The following is a 14,928-nucleotide window of genomic DNA, read 5'->3' on the forward strand; positions in this document are numbered from 1 at the left end:
CTGGAACCAGCGTCTCAGGCGCCCGACGATGACGTCATATGCCCCAGAAGTGACCTACCCTCTGTACTTCCTGTGGGCCAGCTTGGAGCGCAAAAGCTCTACCCCCCTCGAGTGCCGCAGCTTCCTGCTTTTCCTCACACAAACCAGCCATGCTGTCGGTGAGGAAAGGATACCGCTGCTCTTAGAGTGTAAAGTGCTTGGGAGCTGACACCATCCCGGTCCTGGCCCTCTCCAGGCACTGAGAAACAAGAGACAGCAGCACAGCCAACCTCCCCAGCTGAGTGCTGCTTCTGGCAGAGGAGAAGGTTAGTGACATGCCCCAAATAGCCATACAGAGCCCCTGCTCATGAGACCTGGGGGACCAGGTTCCAGGAACATGTTACCCCCCCGTCTGGAGGAAACACTAATAAACTGACATGGGGCCTGGAGGACCGCCCTTTTATCTGGTGGGGGTAACGCGTTTCCTGTCCTGGTAGGAGGAGCCCTAGGTCTCATGGGCTGTCCTAGAAGAGGCTTTGAGAAAAAAGTAATATTCTGGCGCAAGATCGGTAGCTGAGTGAGCATACAGTCCCATAATAACGACAATAAGTTCATGTAGCATATACATAGACAGTCCAATAATTAATGTTTACGTAGAACAGTTGATGAGGGTGGATAAAAAGTGGCAGCTTCCCTAAGAGTAAGCCATCTCTGTGTGAGAAACAAGAAGGAAGTGCCAGCTCATTGCAGAGATTTATTAGTAGGTTAAAATGCACTTACGCAATGCGAGTTTCCAGCTCAGTAGGTGGGAGGAAGGGAATCTGTCCTAGTCAGTCCATCTCTGGAGAGGCAGGGCTTTGCTTCTTCAGCCTGAACCTCTACTAAGCACAACTAGCAACACAGTAGTGACATCACCAATTGTCACTTTAAATCTCCCGAGACTAGCAGTCAAAGCAGAAATAATGCCTTAAAATTCACACTTACAGAGCTAGGAAGCTGTAGACATAGGAATGCCTAGGCAGATTTACATACCAAGAGTGCAGAGTTATTTTTTTATTTTACTTTTTTTTTTAGAAGCAATTCAAGATAAATGGTAAACCTTTCAGGGTAATGCTAAGGCATAGTTTTCAGATATTCCCTATAACAAGCAAATCTTCACTTTTGAGTTGTTTCAATTCAAAAGAAGGTAACTTATCAGGAATGGAGCCCAAACATGCAGGGTCTCAAAAATGGAAATACACTGAACCGTATTGGAAAATATTTATCGACCTACCTGAAAGGGTCTAACTTTATTCAATAACTCCTCATACAAAGTACGCAATTTGATGGTTTCTTCATTTTCAGAGTTTTGCCTATAAAAAAAAAAAAAAAAAAAAAAAAAACATTCAGTGTTACAAAACCAGACAATACTGAGGTGTGTAGTTATCAATGTTTTCACCAAAAGGTTTAATCCCATGTGAAAAGATGGTTGTATGAAGCATAGTTTCCTGTTAAACTAGCTTTACTGCTGTTCTACCTAAAGATTTCTCCAGGATCCAGCTGCCTGCACTCTTCATTACAGGCAAGTGATGTGAATAAAGTTGGGTGGGTTTATTTTTAGCTAAACTTCAGCTTTAAAAGGCAATTCCTCCTTTACACTAAAAATTAGTGTAATTAGTGAATCAGAAAAATGATCGCTAAGCGATCATTTTTCTGATCGTTGTATTAGTGTCACAGATGACGCTAGTTAGGGGGGTAAATATTTAGGTTCGCCATCAGCGTTTTATAGCGACAGGGACCCCCATATACTACCTAATAAATGTTTTAACCCCTTGATTGCCCCCTAGTTAACCCTTTCACCACTGATCACCGTATAACTGTTACGGGTGACGCTGGTTAGTTCATTTATTTTTTATAGTGTCAGGGCACCCGCCATTTATTACCGAATAAAGGTTTAGCCCCCTGATCGCCCGGCGGTGATATGCGTCGCCCCAGGCAGCGTCAGGTTAGCGCCAGTAGCGCTAACACTCACACACGCAGCATACACCTCCCTTAGTGGTATAGTAACTGAACGGATCAATATCTGATCCGATTAGATCTATACTAGCGTCCCCAGCAGTTTAGGGTTCCCAAAAACGCAGTGTTAGCAGGTATCTGGGCTGATCCCGCTAGCACCTGCGTTTTGCCCCTCCGCCCGGCCCAGCCCAGCCCACCCAAGTGCAGTATTGATCGATCACTGACACTTACAAAACACTGAACGCATAATTGCAGCGTTCGCAGAGTCAGGCCTGATCCCTGCGATCGCTAACAGTTTTTTTGGTAGCGTTTTGGTGAACTGGCAAGCACCAGCCCCAGGCAGCGTCAGGTTAGTGCCAGTACCGCTAACACCCCGTGCACGCACCGTACACCTCCCTTAGTGGTGTAGTATCTGAACGGATCAATATCCGATCAGATCTATACTAGAGTCCCCAGCAGTTTAGGGTTCCCAAAAACGCAGTGTTAGCGGGATCAGCCCAGATACCTGCTAGCACCTGCGTTTTGGTTAACTGGCAAGCACCAGCAGCCTAGTACACCCCGGTCGTAGTCAAACCAGCACTGCAGTAACACTGACGTGGCGAGTCCCATAAGTGCAGTTCAAGCTGGTGAGGTGGCAAGCACAAGTAGTGTCCCGCTGCCGCCAAGAAGACAAACACAGGCCCGTCGTGCCCATAATGCCCTTCCTGCTGCATTCGCCAATCCTAATTGGGAACCCACCACTTCTGCAGCGCCCGTACTTCCCCCATTCGCATCCAACCAAATGCAGTCGGCTGCACGAGAGGCATTTTCTTTATGTCCTCCCGAGTACCCCTACCCAACGAACCCCCCCCAAAAAGATGTCGTGTCTGTAGCAAGCGCGGATATAGGCGTGACACCAGCTATTATTGTCCCTCCTGTCCTAACAATCCTGGTCTTTGCATTGGTGAATGTTTTGAACGCTACCATACACTAGTTGAGTATTAGCGTAGGGTATAGCATTGCACAGACTAGGCACACTTTCACAGGGTCTCCCAAGATGCCATCGCATTTTGAGAGACCCGAACCTGGAACCGGTTACAGTTATAAAAGTTAGTTACAAAAAAAAAAAATAAAAAATAAAAAAATATAATAATAATAATAATAATAATAATAATAATAATAATAATAATAATAATAATAAATATATATATATATATATATATATATATATATATATATATATATATATATATATATATATATTTAATAGTTGTCGTTTTATTGTTCTGCTCTTTTTTACTGTATTCTATAATGTTTTATTGTTATTATGTTTTATCATGTTTGCTTTTCAAGTATGCAATTTTTTATATTTTACTGTTTACTGTGTTTTATTGTTAACCATTTTTTTTGTCTTCAGGTACGCCATTCATGACTGAGTGGTTATACCAGAATGATGCCTGCAGGTTTAGGTATCATCTTGGTATCATTCTTTTCAGCCAGCGGTTGGCTTTCATGTAAAAGCAATCCTAGCGGCTAATTAGCCTCTAGACTGCTTTTACAAGCAGTGGGAGGGAATGACCCCCCCCCCCCCCCCCACCGTCTTCCGTGTTTTTCTCTGGCTCTCCTGTCTCAACAGGGAACCTGAGAATGCAGCCGGTGATTCAGCCAGTTGACCATAGAGCTGATCAGAGACCGGAGTGGCTCCAAACATCTCTATGGCCTAAGAAACCAGAAGCTACGAGCATTTCATGACTTAGATTTTGCCGGATGTAAACAGCGCCATTGGGAAAGCATTTTATCACACCGATCTTGGTGTTTTCAGATGCTTTGAGGGCAGAGGAGAGATCCAAGGTCTAATAGACCCCAATTTTTTCAAAAAAAAAAAAAAAGAGTACCTGTCACTACCTATTGCTATCATAGGGAAGGAGAAGAAGGAGAAGGAGAAGGAGAAGAAGAGTTTAAAAATAAGATTAAAAAAAAAAACAAACAAAAAAAAAACCAAAAACACCCCTGTCCCCCCTTCTCTCGCGCTAAGGCAAACGCAAGCGTTGGTTTGGCGTCAAATGTAAACAGCAATTGCACCATGCATGTGAGGTATCACCACGAAGGTCAGATCGAGGGCAGTAATTTTAGCAGTAGACCTCCTCTGTAAATCTAAAGTGGTAACCTGTAAAGGCTTTTAAAAATGTATTTATTTTGTTGCCACTGCACGTTTGTGCGCAATTTTAAAGCATGTCATGTTTGGTATCCATGTACTCGGCCTAAGATCGTCTTTTTTATTTCATTAAACATTTGGGCAATATAGTTTGTTTTTGTGCATTAAAATTTAAAAAAAAGTGTGTTTTTTCACCAAAAAATGCGTTTGGAAAATCGCTGCACAAATATTGTGTGGAAAAAAAAAAAATGAAACACCCACCATTTTAATCTGTAGGGCATTTGCTTTAAAAAAATACACAGGTAAAAGCCAGTAAATTAGAATATTTTGAAAAACTTGATTTATTTCAGTAATTGCATTCAAAAGGTGTAACTTGTACATTATATTTATTCATTGCACACAGACTGATGCATTCAAATGTTTATTTCATTTAATTTTGATGATTTGAAGTGGCAACAAATGAAAATCCAAAATTCCGTGTGTCACAAAATTCGAATATTACTTAAGGCTAATACAAAAAAGGGATTTTTTAGAAATGTTGGCCAACTGAAAAGTATGAAAATGAAAAATATGAGCATGTACAATACTCAATACTTGGTTGGAGCTCCTTTTGCCTCAATTACTGCATTAATGCGGCGTGGCATGGAGTCGATGAGTTTCTGGCACTGCTCAGGTGTTATGAGAGCCCAGGTTGCTCTGATAGTGGCCTTCAACTCTTCTGCGTTGTTGGGTCTGGCATTCTGCATCTTCCTTTTCACAATACCCCACAGATTTTCTATGGGGCTAAGGTCAGGGGAGTTGGCTGGCCAATTTAGAACAGAAATACCATGGTCCGTAAACCAGGCACGGGTAGATTTTGCGCTGTGTGCAGGCGCCAAGTCCTGTTGGAACCTGAAATCTCCATCTCCATAGAGCAGGTCAGCAGCAGGAAGCATGAAGTGCTCTAAAACTTGCTGGTAGACGGCTGCGTTGACCTTGGATCTCAGGAAACAGAGTGGACCGACACCAGCAGATGACATGGCACCCCAAACCATCACTGATGGTGGAAACTTTACACTAGACTTCAGGCAACGTGGATCCTGTGCCTCTCCTGTCTTCCTCCAGACTCTGGGACCTCGATTTCCAAAGGAAATGCAAAATTTGCTTTCGTCAGAAAACATGACTTTGGACCACTCAGCAGCAGTCCAGCTCTTTTTTTCCTTAGCCCAGGTGAGACGCTTTTCGCGCTGTTTCTTGGTCAACAGTGGCTTGACACGAGGTATGCGGCAGTTGAAACCCATGTCTTTCAAGCGTCTCTTGGTGGTGGATCTTGAAGCACTGACTCCAGCAGCTGTCCACTCCTTGTGAATCTCCCCCCACATTTTTGAATGGGTTTTTTTTCACAATCTTGACTAGGGCGCGGTGGTCCCTATTGCTTGTACACTTTTTCTGACCACAGTTTTTCCTTCCCTTTGCCTCTCTATTAATGTGTTTGGACACAGAGCTCTGAGAACAGCCAGCCTCTTCAGCAATAACCTTTTGTGTCTTTCCCTCCTTGTGCAATGTGTCGATGGTCGCCTTTTGGACAGCTGTCAAATCTGAAGTCTTCCCCATGTTTGTGTAGGCTTCAGAACTGGACTGAGAGACCATTTAAAGCCCTTTGCAGGTGTTTTGAGTTAATCAGCTGATTAGTTTGTGGCACCAGGTGTCTTCAAAATTTAACCCTTACACAATATTCGAATTTTGTGACACACGGAATTTTGGATTTTCATTTGTTGCCACTTCAAATCATCAAAATTAAATGAAATAAACATTTGAATGCATCAGTCTGTGTGCAATGAATAAATATAATGTACAAGTTACACCTTTTGAATGCAATTACTGAAATAAATCAAGTTTTTCAAAATATTCTAATTTACTGGCTTTTACCTGTATGTTTGGGGGTTCAAAGTCATTTTCTTGCAAAAAAAAAAATAATTTTTTCATGTAAACAAAAAGTGTCAGAAAGGGCTTTGTCTTCAAGTGGTTAAAAGAGTGGGTAATGTGTGACATAAGCTTCTAAATGTTGTTCATAAAATGCCAGGACAGTTCAAACCCCCCCCCAAATGACCCCATTTTGGAAAGTAGACACCCCAAGCTATTTGCTGAGAGGCATGTCGAGTCCATGGAATATTTTATATTGTGACACAAGTTGCGGGAAAGAGACAATTTTTTTTTTGCTGCACAAAGTTGTCACTAAATGATATATTGCACAAACATGCCATGGGAATATGTGAAAATACACCCCAAAATACATTCTTTTGCTTCTCCTGAGTACGGGGATACCGCATGTGTGAGACTTTTTGGGAGCCTAGCCGCGTACGGGACCCCGAAAATCAAGAACCGCCTTCAGGCTTTCTAAGGGCGTACATTTTTGATTTCACTCTTCATTGCCTATCACAGTTTGAGGCCATGGAATGCCCAGGTGGCACAACCCCCCCCCCCCCCAAATTACCCTATTTTGGAAAGTAGACACCCCAAGCTATTTGCTGAGAGGTATAGTGAGTATTTTGCAAACCTCACTTTTTGTCACAAAGTTTTGAAAATTGAAAAAAAAAAAAAAAAAAAAAAAAGTTTACTTGTCTTTCTTCATTTTCAAAAACAAATAAGAGCTGCAAAATACTCACCATGCCTCTCAGCAAATAGCTTGGGGTGTCTGGGGGGGGGGGGTTGTGCCACCTGGGCATTCCATGGCCTCCGAAACTGTGATAGGCAGTGAAGAGTGAAATCAAAAATTTACACCCTTAGAAATCCTGAAGGCAGTGATTGGTTTTCGGGGCCCCGTACGCGGCTAGGCTCCCAAAAAGTCCCACACATGTGGTATCCCCGTACTCAGGAGCAGCTGCTGAATGTATTTTGGGGTGCAATTCCACATATGCCCATGGCCTGTGTGAGCAATATATATCGTTTAGTGACAACTTTTTGTAATTTTTTTTTTTTTTGTCATTATTCAAATCACTTGGGACAAAAAAAAAAAAAAAAAAAAAAAAATTTAATATTCAATGGGCTCAACATGCCTCTCAGCAATTTCCTTGGGGTGTCTACTTTCCAAAATGGGGTCATTTGGGGGGGAGGTTTGTACTGCCCTGCCATTTTAGCACCTCAAGAAATGACATAGGCAGTCAAACTAAAAGCTGTGTAAATTCCAGAAAATGTACCCTAGCTTGTAGACGCTATAACTTTTGCGCAAACCAATAAATATACACTTGACATTTTTTTTACCAAAGATATGTGGCCGAATACATTTTGGCCTACATGTATGACTAAAATTGAGTTTATTGGATTTTTTTTTTCAAAATTTTCGGTCTTTTTCCGTTTATAGCGCAAGAAATAAAAACGGCAGGAGGTGATCAAATACCATCAAAAGATAGCTCTATTTGTGGGTAGAAAAGGACGCAAATTTAATTTGGGTACAGCATTGCATGACCGCGCAGTTAGTTAAAGCGACGCAGTGCCAAACTGTAAAAAGTGCTCTGGTCAGGAAGGGGGTAAATCCTTCCGGGGCTGAAGTGGTTAAAGATGAATTTCCAACACCCTTCCCATTGAACAGAATCTTTGGATGACCATGTCTGCTGGCGTACTGATCTGTACGTCAAACTCCATAAAAAAGACCCTGAAGCAGTGTTGGCGTATAATGCTAATGGTTAGGTCATTGGTCAACAGTCACATGTCATCACAGGTGTTGACCAATGAGAGTCTTCTTAGTTCTGGAAAAGAAGAGCCTCATTGGTCAGCAAGGTCACATTACAGCACTGGCTAAAGACCACTAGCCATTCACATTAGGTTGCTAGAGAGTTTAAAAGTGTGCAGATCAGTAGCCACAGGTGGTGGAAGTTTACCAGCACAGAAGAAAAGTTTAGTGTAGGAGCACAAAAGGGTGGGTGTTCATTTTAGTTTTTAATCTTAATTTTTGGTATACAAAAAATGGAATTACCCTTTAAAGTGCACATAATCCACAACAATGGACTTCTTATTTGCTCCCTTTTTGGCCAGTTTAAAGCAAAAATAAGCCACACACAACACTCCTGACTATCAAAGCTGTCCTATGTCCTCTGCAAACTTCCTGTGTTCTCTCAAAGAGCTCTCCTAGTTATCTTGGACGTCAGTTTTGTTAGAAAGCTATATTGGCCTGAAACAAGCGAGGGTAGGGATCAATGTCCTGTGATGTGCTTCCGAAAAAGGGATTTTTTGGGCAACTCAAAAATATTTCTTAATGGTACATCATAAGACATGGTCACATTAGAGCCAGATTTTAGTTAAAGCAGTATCATACCCAAATGCAAAGATTTAATACAATGCAGCGTAGCAATTCGATGTTGTGGCTGCATTAGTTTTCTTGTTTAGGTTATTTCCCCTGGTGATCTGACCAGTAACACACCAGCTGTATTAGAGTGCCCCAAATCTTAGGTTTTGATTCTTAGACCACTGGACATCCAAAGGCAAACCCATGAAGGTCAAGCAAATGGCCAACCTGCCCACCAGGAAAACCTGGAGGAAAGGAAAAAAAGCTCCCTCTGCAGAGTGAGAGCTTTGTTCCATCACCTAAAGACACTAGCAAAAAAACTGAGGCAATGCTGAAAAAAAAGGGGTTATGCAGGGCTGTGCCAACTTTGCTATTTGCCAGTGTCCAATAACCTGAAGGCATAACCAAATGGTCGAATGAAAATGATTGTAAACATTCAGAAAATAAATACATGTCATACTTGTCTGCGCTATGCAATGGTTTTTCACAGAGCAGCACTGATCTCTTCCTTCTCAGGTCTCCCATTGGCATTCCTAGCAATGTTGGGAGGCACAGACAGCAGAGGCAAGTTTACACTTGTACATGTATAATCTTACTGGTTAAACTTAAAATACAATAGGGTCGGCTTTTGATCAATCATAAAAGATCATACCTTGAAAGCTCTTGTAACTCAGAAAATTTTCTCTTTAGGTTTGTTAGCTCATTATTTTGTTGTTCAAACTCCTCCTCTCTTCTAGCAGAGATCTCAAGAAGTTCTTGAAGCTGTTTCTCCAAGTTTTCCTTTGTTTTCTTAGAGAACTCTTGCAGCTCAAGTAGTTGTAGCTCCAACTGTTCTTTTTTTTCTGAAGCCTTATTCATCTCCTGAATTTGTTTTTCCATGGCTTCATTATTATTTTTTAGTTCACAATACTTTTGCTCTGCATCATTCTTTGTTTTTGCCAGCTCTCGCTGTAGTTCAAGCACTTGCAACTCTAATTCACAAACAGTCTTTGTTGAGGTCTCTCGTATCGCAAGAAGCTTTTTTTCCAATCCTTTCTGAGTTTTGGTTGCGCTAGTCTTAAGTTCATCAATTTGCTGCTCTAATTCTTCCCTCGTTTTGGTTGAACTTTCCTGCAAGTCACCTAGCTGTTGCACCATTTCTCCCCTCATTTTTGTTGAGCTTTCCTGCAAGTCCCGTAGCTGTTGCTCCAATTCTTGTCTAGTTTTGGTTGAACTTTCCTGCAAGTCAAGTAGCTCTTGTTCCAATTCTTGTCTAGTTTTGGTTGAACTTTCCTGCAAGTCAAGTAGCTCTTGTTCCAATTCTTGCCTAGTTTTGGATGAAGTTTCCTGCAGGTCAAGAAGCTGCTGTTCCAAGAATTGCTTAGTTTTTTCAGAGGTCTCTTGGACTTTGAGAAGCTGCTGCTGTAAGGCTTCCTTTGTTTCTTGTAGATCTTCCAACGTCTTCTTAGATTTTAAAGATATCTCCTGGAGTTCAAGAAGCTGTTTCTCCAGTTTTGCTTTTGTTTTGCAGGTGGTTTCCTGCTCATAAAAAAGCTGCTGCCTCAAAGCGGCAGATGTTTCCTGAAGATCAAGAAGCTGTTTTTCCAATACCTCTTTCTCTTTGTCTGCAGTTTCCTTCACGTTCAGAAGCTTCTGCTCTAGTTCCTTTGTAGCTTTAATTGAGCTATGCTCAACCTTTTTAAGATTTTGTTCCAACCCCTCCCTTGTTTTGGTTGAGGTTTCCTGAAGCTCAAGTAACTTCTGCTCCAATCTCTCCCTCATTTCAGAAGAGGCATTTTGGAGATTATTAAGCTCTTGCTCCAGTCTTTCCTCAGTTTTTCTTGAATGGTCTTGGAGCGCTAGTAGTTTTTGTTCCAAACTTTCCTTTGTTTTTGAGGATTCTTCTTTTAGTTTAGAATTTTGTTGTTTCAATGATTCCCTTTTCTTCAAATTTACCTCAAGCTGCTGGTGCAGAACTTCCTTATCCATTTCTGCCTGGGAAATTTTTTCCATAAGGGACATATTTGTCATCTTTAAGGAGTCCATTTCTGTTGCTGCCGTAGTCTTGAAACTAGATGGAAAATGCACGTTTATTAATATGATAATCTATCATATTTAACGCCAATGAGTTTCACACAGACATACACAGACATACCTTTCATATTCAGCGATCTGCAGCAGTAGGTTATTCTGCTCTTCTTGCAGCTGTAAAATATTCTTCTTGTGTTTCACCTTTGTTCTTTCCAGCTCCTCATTTTTGCTGCAAAAAAAATAAAAAAAAAAAATAAAAAAGTAATTCACCAAGTTCTGTTGACAGAATAAAATACTAGCTCCATCTGCTAAAAGATAAACACAAGCTCAACTTTACACCCCAAACACGTGACCTTTACTCTTGTACCTTCAAGCATATTACTGCATGAGTACAGTTCAAAAAACACCTCTGAAAGAATTATAGCAATAATCCATCTGATGGGTAAAAAAAGGAGCTACACACCTTTGCAGCATCTGTGCACAGTGCTGTTGGTACATAGGATTGCAGGAAGCCAAGCAGATTCTGGTAATTATGGTGCATGTTTTTTGCTAATGTTTAACAGATTTTATATTTTAGAAAAAATAACATTTTTGGAAGAAAATCTATTATTGTAATCCATAAATCTAGCATTATAAAATATATTGCTAATCCCATTCCCCCATGGCTGTACAGGCTTTGGGGGAAAAAAAACAAAAAAAAAAAAACACTGTATTTAAATGTTCAATTTTCACTTAAATGTCAGGGAAATTACAGATTATGGCTCCTCTCAGCCTTCTCATCCTCTAAACAGCTTACAGAATTTCTTTGTAGTTGGTCTCTGCATTAAACTTCACTCTAGTGACAGCATCTTGCAGTTCTCAGCCAAACACCCAGATTTGTCTCAAAATTCACATGAAGAAACCTTTTTCGCAGAGCTATGTTTCGTAATTTCCCACATAGAACTGTATGGGATATGATGGGATGTTTTGCTGAAGACAAGTAGGCAGTGACAAAAAAAAAAAAAAAAAAAAAAAAAAAAAAAAACAAACAAAGCAAAACAGATTTATTTCAGTTCAGATGCCGCCCTCCTCCCTCATGGATTATTTTAAGTGGGGGATCAGTTTGAGGGTGGGGGCTGTGCATGCTGATCGTGTTTCACGTTACATCCTAAATATGGGTGCAATTTGAAACATGCAGAGGAAGGTGAACTTAGTGTTTTAAGAAAACACATTCTGGGGAATTCAAACATGCTACACTTTTTTGCCAGTAGGTCCCTTTAAAGATACCGGTACATAATTCAGGCAAGCATTTGTCCCACTTGTCAGTACTGTTAGAGACTGTCGCAAATTCCACTTTAAAAACCTGTCAGATTTCAGAAGAATTAACGTCTGATTGCAGTATATGAACTAGCTGTAATCAAGATCAACACTTAGGTGACGTACAGAAAGATGCTAGTGTGGGGCAAGCATGTTTAAGAAAGAAAGGGAAACCCCTGGAAGTCAAGGGGTAAGGACACAGCGCCTCCAAGTGCAGTATGTATAGGATGGTTTAATGGTAGTATAAGGTAAACTACTCCCAAGAGGGGTTAAAAGACAGCGCATGGCATAAGCATGGTGATACCGCTCTGTAGTGTCCGGAGGGGAGACGTCCATCTATGCCTGTATTTCCTGGTGTCCAGCCAGGAGATTATAGTTTGGGTGGTTTTCTGTACTGACAGGCTCGGTCAGGGTGGAGGAGACCGCTGGAGCCTCGGGGATATCGTCACTTCCGGGTACGGAGTGGGGGAGGCGGCTTTGCATTCGGAGCATGCATGCTCCTTCAGACCATACAGGGAGCCATCGTAGTTGTGGTTTAAGTCATTAAGGAGGCACCCTAATCAACATGTTGTATACACAAAGTGCTGATCTACATTATACGCTATATATTAAATATGGTAGTATTCGTAATGGATAAGCCTAAAAATATACACTATATCTATATATATATATATATATATATATATATATATATATATATATATATATATATATATATATATATATATATATATAAAATTATTAAAACCATGTATAGAAAAGCTATAATTAGCATCACCAGCAATAGAGATTGGTTAAACGAGCACGTTAATAAGCAATCTATATGTACTAGGGCCGAAACAACTAATCGATTAATCGACAACTAATCGATTATGAAATGAATCGATTATGAAAATAGTAATCGATTAATCGGCCAGTAACATAATGGGATTAAAAAAGCTAAAATTAGCCCTATATAGTACAAAAAGAGCAAATCTCTACTGTAAATATTACTTTCACTGTTGCACAGTAAAAAAACTAAGGGCTATTTTTTTATTTTTTAACTCCATTATGTTACTAAATGTCTTAGGCCTGGTTCCCACCCATGTGATTTTTGGTGCTTTTTACAGAAATGCACTACAGTTTATTTAACTTTCACATCTATGCTTTTTTCAGCTGCTGTGCATTTGGAAAGGGTCAAGGACCTTTTTTAATGCAAAAAGGTGCTTTTTTGGTTCAATATATTTCAATGGAGAAGCTGCAGAAAAGCATATAATATTACAGTTCTGTTTGAAAATCTGTAAAACAGTCTACAATTTTTTTATTTTTCTTTAAATAAAAAAATTTGATCTGAGTCTGATATTTACCAGATTCAACCTCTAATAATATAGAGAGTATATCTCTTCTGTCTGTTATTCTCAGAGAGGATTAAAGATTTTACTCCCTAAACCATATAGTTGGTTATTTATATTTACCCCTGCATATAAAAGATATTTAGGAATAAATTGCCTTTTTTTAAACTTTACATATTAACTAAATTATACACCACACTTTTTTTTTAAGGTTATTAACCGATTAATCGAAACAATAATCGGCCAACTAATCGATTATGAAAATAATCGTTAGTTGCAGCCCTAATATGTACACATATGGATAAAAGTGCAGTTTAATGTAGACACTTGTATATAGAGGAAAAAAAAAAGCACACAACACTTATGGTATACAAGTGTGAAGTACTATTCTGATTGTTGTCATGTTTGTAAACTATAACTTCAGACCATAAGGGTCCTGTATTAAATAAACGGGTAAATGCGTTACCATTCAGCGTACTCAGGGAGGAAAAAATGTATATATCTTTCTATATAAAACAAATGGATAGTGTAACAAATAGTTTGTAATGGTTACAATAGAAAATTGGGTGTTGTGATGGAACCAGGTACCATGGTATATTACAGTATATTCAGATACACCATACTAGCTGGTATGACCTATAAATATGAAAGTAGTTTTTATGCAGTTATAAAATGGTGTGGACCACCATTTCCTCATTCAGGCCCTCATTCGCCAAGGTATTTAAATAAACCTAAAAGGTTTCCCTTTCGCAGAGACGCTTGAAATGACAAATAGACCATCCGAGGATTGGTCGTGAAATTCAGTGAAGTGAAGTGTCGGGGGACACTGTGCTGATCAGACCGTTTCAACAAATCTGTATTATTCCCAGAATCTCTTCCTGAGTGTGCGTATAGAGCAGCCACGTACAACAGTCCGCATGGACATGAAAAGACCGTAAAACAGAAATTGTGTAGAGCAGTTGGGGGGGGGGGGAAAACAGGGAAGTTTCTGTCCATGATGGATGTTTGCATGTGAGGCACTTGAGTTTTGGGCACTCGTACATGCCTTTCAGGTCATGGAAGGTCAGGAAGAGGTTGTAGAACCATTTGAGTTTACTTGGAGCAATTTGGCTTTTAGCGTTTTTTGCCCGCCTGTAGGAGACTTTCGGTCTATCAGTTAAGGAGGTCTTAAAGTGTGGGTCCTCTAGTAAGATGGGCCAATGTCTATGCACCAATTGTTTGAAAATTGGTGGTGAATCTGAGAGGTTTCACAGATTCTGTTGGTATGAGTGGTCTGGGTATTATCTGTTAGATCTAGATGTAGTGTAGGAAAGCAGCAATCAGTGCTACGGGGTACCCTTTCTCCAGAAACTTCTTTCTTGAGGTGTGGCTGTTTGAGATGCTGAACACCGCAGATTTTTTGGAAACAGGGTCTGATCAGCACAGTATCCCAACACTTCACTGAATTTCACGACCAATCCTGGGATGTTCTATTTGTCTGGATCTTAGAAGCTATGTCCCGTTCTCTCCCGGTAGCAGAGAGTTTCAAGTGTCTCTGCGAAAGGGAAACTTTTTGGCTTTGTTCTTTAAATACCTTAGTGTCAGAGGGCCTGAATGAGGAAAATCGAGGTCCACACTGCGAACTGCAGAAAACCTACTTTCATATTTAGATGTCATACCAGCTATTATGGTATATCTGAATATACTACAATATACCATGGTACCTGGTTCCATCATAACATCCGGTTCTATCATAACCATTACAAACCATTTGTTCCACTATCCATTTGTTTTTTATATAGAAAAAATAGGATTTTTTTTTATAACAGCTTACCTGTAAAATCCTTCTCTTTCGATGGACATCACGGGACACAGTGCCTCAGTAATAACTGATGGGTTATATAGGTATCACTAGGTGATTGGACACTGGCACACCCTACCAG

The 14,928-nt window shown here is 40.3% G+C and overlaps 1 protein-coding gene across 2 annotated transcripts in view; it reads right to left on the reverse strand.

Annotated features, from left to right (window-relative positions):
* HMMR (hyaluronan mediated motility receptor) overlaps positions 1-14,928 on the reverse strand; it is a 256,412-nt gene that overhangs the window by 161,099 nt on the left and 80,385 nt on the right. For both annotated transcript variants that reach the window (XM_073620829.1, XM_073620830.1), the window contains exons 12-14: positions 10,504-10,608; positions 9,022-10,419; positions 1,253-1,331 (exon numbers count right to left, since the gene is read on the reverse strand). In XM_073620829.1, the coding sequence (XP_073476930.1) occupies positions 1,253-1,331; positions 9,022-10,419; positions 10,504-10,608 (1,582 nt within the window). The remainder of the gene's footprint in view (positions 1-1,252; positions 1,332-9,021; positions 10,420-10,503; positions 10,609-14,928) is intronic.

Source organism: Aquarana catesbeiana, linkage group LG03 (genome assembly GCF_042186555.1).
Source record: "Aquarana catesbeiana isolate 2022-GZ linkage group LG03, ASM4218655v1, whole genome shotgun sequence".
Taxonomy (NCBI): Eukaryota; Metazoa; Chordata; class Amphibia; order Anura; family Ranidae; genus Aquarana; species Aquarana catesbeiana.